We start from the raw sequence: 6,865 nt of genomic DNA on the forward strand, positions 1-6,865 counted from the left end.
CGCATTTAATATTCTGTTAATCTAATATTTAATTAATTATATTTTCTGAATTTGTAACTGTGCATATTAAAGAAAATTCTTTTGTTAAATTACAAAGAAACGGAGTTCTCTTTACTGTCGTGTATCATATCAACCGTGTGCCGTTCTCTCACTCGAATCTTTCCGCGCGGTGCATTCCAGCACATTTCTGGTCCTTCGAGCCGGATGCTCGCCGGCATCCGCAGTGTCGAGTGCATCGCGTTCAGTTTGCTAGTGCTGAAAAGAAAGAGTGAGTGATGAGTAAGAAACTGCAGAATTTGCTGACGCAGCGAACATTACGCTGGCAGCCGCCGAGACATGCATCGGTCTTCTGGATGGATTTTGGGCGAAATTTGAGGCTCAGCATGAGCTCATCATAGAGCATCTTGAAAATGCATTCGAGGAGAGCGAATACAACTCGACCAGAGTCGCTAACTCAGCGAGAGTGACGTACGTCACGCAACGAAGTCTCCTTCTCGACTATGTTCGAAAACTCAAGGCGAAGGAACCGAGTTCAGCTTCCAAAACAGAAGGTAATGAGTCTTCCGGAAAACCGTCGCTGCCTCGCCTCAAGATTAATTCTTTCTCTGGCGCATTCGAAGACTGGCCTACATTCCGAGACCTCTTCCAATCCATTGTGGGAGACAATTCATCAATCTCAGCAATCGAGAAATTTCATTACCTGAAAACTTATCTGGAGGGTCCTGCTGAGGAACTGATTCGACCGTTAGCAGTGACCGGAGACAACTATCCACAACTATCACGTGCATGGGAGCTGCTGAGCGAGCAGTACGAAAATAAGAGAGAGTTATCACGCTCCAATTTCTCCAAGTTTACCGCTGTGGCTAAGATGAAGATCGAAACTGAGGAGGAGCTCAACCGCATCTTCAACGCCGTGACCAGGGTAGTCAACGGCCGGCAGAGCATCGACAGGCCTATCGGCTCTCATGGCTTCGATCTACTAAATCATCTTGTCGTCGAGCTCTTCGATCCAAGAACTCGCCTGGAATGGGAGTCACTCTCAAGCGCCTCGAGCGACATGCCCACTCATAAAGAGCTGATGAACTTCATAAACAAAAGGGCACGTACTCTCAAAGCCGCCAAAGCAAAATCGCTCAAGGTCTCCGACAACCCGTCGCGATCTGCCAAGTCGCATCACGTCAAGAAATACCGAATCTTCACAATGCGTCCTATGCAAGGGCAAGCACCACGTGATGGTGTGTGAAGAATTCAAGAAGAAATCCGCTGTCGACCGCAAGGCCGTCGCCGAAACTCACAGGCTGTGCTTCAACTGCCTCGGCTCTCATACATTCGCGAAGTGCCAGTCGACGAGGACGTGTTCCACGTGCAAGTCTCGTCACCACTCAATGTTACACAACGCGTACGTTTCACTGAAACCTCAAGAGGTCAGCTCACTGTCGGCAGTGCGACAACGATCACAAGGCTATTTTGCTCGCAACTGCGCGAGTTTCCATCGCTGATCGTCACGGCAATCGGCATACCACACGCGTGCTCATCGACCAAGGTTCGGAAATTTCTTTGATTTCCGAGGCTCTGGTCCAGCGCCTACGCCTGCCACGCTCTCGATCCGCAATCGAAGTCATCGGCATCAGCGGCAAAAGCTCCGGGCCCAGCAGGGGAAAGGTGAGGCTCATCGTGACCTCGTTAACCACAGGGACCGACTTCACCGTCGGAGCCTTTATTCTGTCACGTCTTTCGCTTTACCAAGGCTCTCACGCAAGGATCAGAATGGAGTGGCCACACTTAAAGGGGCTCCAATTGGCTGATCCGGACTACGCAGCAAACGACTCTATTGAGCTACTTTTTGGAGCGAAAGTATGCTCAATCATTCTCCAGGATGGTCTTCGCAAAGGAGGCCCCCAAGCGCCTATCGCTCAAAAGACACTGCTCGGCTGGATCCTATCGGGAGGTTGCGACCAAGTAATCAACTCAGCACAGCGCCACTCGCTTCAATGCACCGTAGATCATGAGCTAGCCGAACTTGTGCACCGCTTCTGGGAGCAGGAACGAGAGGTGCCCGCTCCCGTCGCACTCACGTCAAAAGAGCAGCAATGTGAAGACATTTTCGCGCTGCAGCACCAATGCACTGCCGAAGGATACATAGTGCGACTACCTTTTGCATCTCCGCTGACGACGCTGGTTGAGAAGATCTGCTGAACGACTCTTAATCGCCATGGAGCGACGCTGTGAGAGAGACGTACGATTCGGCGATCTCTACCGCGCCTTCCTGAAGGAATACGAGGACCAAGGTCACATGGAATTGGCGCAAAGAACCTCCGAATTCTAGCAAAGATCGGTGCTACCTTCCACATCACGGCGTCCTTCGAGAATCCAGCACCATTACGAAGCTCAGGGTCGTCTTCAACGGATCGCAGCGTACAAGGTCCGTGAGTCACTCAATACTCATCTGCTAGTTGGGACTAACTTGCTGCCACCCCTCGCGAACGTACTTCTGCGGTGGCGGTGGCATCAGTACGCGCTAGTGGCTGACATCGAAAAGATGTATCGACAGATTCTTGTTCATTCCGACGATCAAAGGCATCAATGCATTCTTTGGCGACACAGCGTTGATGAGTCTATACGCGAGTTTACATTGAAAACCGTCACTTACGGTCTCGCTTGCGCGCCATTTCTCGCCATTCGCACTCTGCGTCAACTCGCCGATGACGACGGATCGCGTTTCCCTCGAGGCGCAGATGCGTTACGACACGACTGCTACATCGACGATGTCGTAACCGGAGCGCATAACAAAGCCGATGCTATCGCTCTCCAAGTCGAGCTCCGCAACCTCTGCATGGCGGGCGGGTTCTCTCTCCGAAAGTGAGCCGCCAACTGCCAGGAGCTTCTTCGCGACATTCCGCCCGAGTACTGCCTCACCAGAAACTCACGGTCGTGGGAACAAGAGAACCACTCAACTCTGGGATTGCGCTGGTATCCAACCAGGGACGAATTCGCCTTCTCTGTTCCTCCTCGCACCGTCGTCGCGTTTACCAAGAGAAGTCTGCTGTCGGAGACCGCTCGACTCTTCGACCCGCTCGGATGGCTGGCTCCAGTAACCATTCAAGCAAAAATTCTAATTCAGTCGGCCTGGCTGCAACAGCTAGACTGGGACGCACCATTGCCGTCAACCATCACTGGAAAGTGGAAGCGGCTCTGGGAAGAACTTCCACTGCTCGAGAAGCTCAGAGCTGGCTCGGCACCGGCGACACGAGCTCTCAGCTTGAATTACCGGCTTCGCAGACGCGTCCGAAAGAGGTTACGCCGCTGTGGTGTACCTTCGCATCACCGCAAACAATCAGACAAAGACTCGATTATTGACAGTCAAAAGCAAGGTCGCGCCGATTAAACTTGTTTCTCTCCCGCGACTCGAACTCTGCGCCGCCGCCTTACTTTCAAGTGTACTCGTGCACACGCGCTCTGTGCTAAAACTAGTTGCAACGCCAGTGATCTTGTGGTCAGACTCCAAGGTCACGCTTCACTGGATTCGAGGTCACGCCTCCCGCTGGAAAACATACGTGGCCAACAGGGTATCACGAATCCAGCAGCAACTTCCGGAGGCTCAATGGCGTCACGTCCCGGACAAGGACCTCGCCGACTGTGCCTCCCGGGGACTGACACCACGCGAGCTCCTCAGCCATCCCTTGTGGTGGACGGGTCCTGCATGGTTATGCGGGAATCCGACGCAATGGCCAAGCGTCGATCAGGAGCCCATCAAGGACGTATCAGAGCAACGTGCCACCACACTCGCGGCAGTCATCAGGAGCAACCACGAGCCAGAAGAACTCCTCAGGTTCTCTTCATTACACCAATTGCTGAGAGTGACTTCCTGGTGCTTGCGTTGGCGTCACCGCAGTCGCTCAGTCAGATCTGTGGACAATCAGCTCCACGGGTCAGCGCTTCTCCCTGCCGAACTCGACGCAGCACTCCTTCAATGGATTCACGTAGTGCAGTCACTGCATTATCAGGAGGAGATGACTGCTATCGGAAACAAACGCTGTCTTGCAAGATCCAGCCATCTGCGAACCCTCAACCCGTACATGGACGAACACGGAGTCCTGCGAGTCGGAGGACGCCTCAAGCACGCAGCGCTGTCTTTCGACGAGCGACATCCTCTCATCGTGCCTCCAAGGTCATGGCTCACTCGCCTGCTGGTGGAAGCCTACCATCGCCGTACTCTCCACGGAGGAGTTCAGATGACCCTGGGAATGCTTCGCCTCCAGTTCTGGATTCCATAAGGCCGAGCAGTGGTCAAGCGATGGCTGCATCAGTACGTGACATGCACTCGGTGGAGGGCTGCCACTCCGCAACCGAAAATGGGAAACCTTCCTCCAGGAAGAGTGACTCCTGCACGACCATTTCTTCACGTGGGCATCGACTACGCCGGGCCTATATTCATCAGGACGAGCAAAGGGCGTGGGCACAGCGCTCACAAAGCGTTCATCGCAGTTTTTATTTGTTTTAGCTCCAAGGCCGTTCACCTCGAGGCTGTTTCAGCATACACCACCGACACTTTTCTGGCTGCTCTCCGTCGCTTCACATCTCGCCGAGGACTTGGCACGGACATCTACTCCGATTGCGGCACCAATTTTTCGGGCACCGATCGGCAACTTCGAGAGATGCTCCGAGCCTCCTCGTCAGAAGGACGAAAGATCGCACACGTCGCTACATCAGAAGGGATCCATTGGCATTTTAATCCCCCTTCGGTACCACATTTTGGTGGACTCTGGGAGGCGGCCGTGAAATCGGCTAAGTATCACCTGCGCCGAACCATCGGCGAAACCAAGCTCACCTTCGAAGAAATGAGCACCCTGCTTGCACAAGTGGAGGCATGCCTGAATTCCCGGCCCATGCATGCCCTCTCAGACGACTCCGACGACCTCACGGCTCTGACACCAGGTCACCTGCTCATCGGGGCACCACTGCTGGCCATTCCTGAGCCTTCCTTGTCGGACAAGAAGGAAAATTTGCTTTCCAGGTGGCAACTTGTCCAGCGGATGCGAGACCACTTCTGGCAGAGATGGTCACGCGAGTACTTACACACTCTGGCCATCAGACCGAAATGGATCAAGGACGCTTTGCCACCACGCATTGGATCGCTATGCATTCGTTCCGAGCTCTCACCGCCAAATAAGTGGCCATTGGCACGGATCACGCAGCTACATCCTGGAGACGATGGCGTTATGCGAGTGGTCACAGTCAAAACAGCCTCATCCGAATTAATTCGTCCTTTAGTCAAATTAGTTCTATTACCAGAAGATGCTACCGCGTTTCTCTCGCACGCTAATGCATCGAATGTAAAGGAGAGCTTGAATTGATCGCCTGTACGTTCGTGAATCATTGCTTCAATTGTATTTTATCATATAACTCTCGTTCACGGTTCAAGCTCTCCCACGGATTCATTGTATTGTATCGCTTATCTTATGTGTTTACGGTTTTATTGTAATCTCAATGCGTTCATCGCATCGCAAGTACTTACGCAAGTACGTGTGCTCCGACGTGCTGTGTCGTACACGAGTACTCAGGTTAAAAGTTCGGAATAGCAAGTACAACGAAATGATTTACCGCGTAAATCAAATATTCGCACTCTTAAAAGAAATTTGCAGCCAGTAATCGCTCTCGATCAAACAAGCATCGCCCGAGGTAACTTTTATACATATATCGTCACGGAGATGACGAGGCGGGCGGGAATGTTTGAGATCGGTAATTCAGAAAAAAAGTAAGAACTCTTTCGATCGACCGACAGTAATTGTTATTGAACGCACGCATAAGGTGAACTCGTGATTTCATCTCGAGCCTGACCTTAAGCCTCGTCAAAGTCAGGGATTCGTCGTTCTTTAGTCCTTTTAAAACAATTCGGTACACGCAAACAGGCACCGGCAACGGACAATCGAAAGTTCTAAAACAATTCAATTCGCGCACGCGAGCGCCGCGCTCCGACGAATACGTCACGCGCTGTCACCAATCCCACGTACGGATTTTCTGTCGCGCATGACTGTTACGTTGAACGTCGTTAGAAAAGAATCCAAAGCGCCAATCAATTTTGTACAACCAATGCCACGAATAATTACGATTGTGGCAAAATTTTATTGGATTTCTCCCAAGAAGAAAGCCGAAAGCAATAAATGCTTCGATCTCGCTGTTCCTCCTTCTTAGAGTTTTAGACTTCTTAGAGTTCTTAGAGTTATAGTCTCGCTACTATATCGTTTCGTAAAACCGCCGTGCTAATCGCTTAGTGAAAACCGCTATAAGACAGATCTTTTCGAGAAGTGCCGAGAAAATCGCCGAGATTTTCCATCACCGCGATTCCAAATACAATTTGGAAAAGGTGACCGCATTTAATATTCTGTTAATCTAATATTTAATTAATTATATTTTCTGAATTTGTAACTGTGCATATTAAAGATATAAAATTCTTTTGTTAAATTACAAAGAAACGGAGTTCTCTTTACTGTCGTGTATCATATCAACCGTGTGCCGTTCTCTCACTCGAATCTTTCCGCGCGGTGCATTCCCGTACAATATAGTACTAATGGGACATTTGTTTATAGTAAATAAATATTTATTTTAAGAAATACAACAAACAAGAATGGATTGAAATTTTTTTTTATCCGAATGCGTATTTTATATATATATATATTATATATATATATATATATATATATATATATATAACGAATACTTTTTCTGGATTTAATTGGATTCAATTGAATGCAATTGGATTAAAAATCTGCATATTGTCTATTCAAAATTTTGAATTGAACAGTATTCATAATACACAGAAAAAGCTAATATTATTTTGTATTTATATTTATATTTAGATTAAAAG

At 49.6% G+C, this 6,865-nt stretch overlaps 1 protein-coding gene across 1 annotated transcript; it reads left to right on the forward strand.

Annotated features, from left to right (window-relative positions):
- Positions 1–204: 204 nt before the first annotated feature.
- On the forward strand, positions 205–5,354 carry LOC147906535 (uncharacterized). Its single transcript, XM_087416452.1, has 7 exons — positions 205–268; positions 327–1,237; positions 1,423–2,178; positions 2,327–2,859; positions 2,983–3,366; positions 3,472–4,452; positions 4,502–5,354. The coding sequence occupies exons 1-7, from the start codon at positions 205–207 to the stop codon at positions 5,352–5,354; spliced, it is 4,482 nt and encodes a 1,493-aa protein (XP_087272578.1).
- The last annotated feature ends 1,511 nt before the right edge of the window (positions 5,355–6,865 follow it).

This window comes from Acromyrmex echinatior, unplaced genomic scaffold, assembly GCF_024713525.1.
Source record: "Acromyrmex echinatior isolate Ae372 unplaced genomic scaffold, ASM2471352v2 Scaffold22, whole genome shotgun sequence".
In the NCBI taxonomy this organism is placed as follows: Eukaryota; Metazoa; Arthropoda; class Insecta; order Hymenoptera; family Formicidae; genus Acromyrmex; species Acromyrmex echinatior.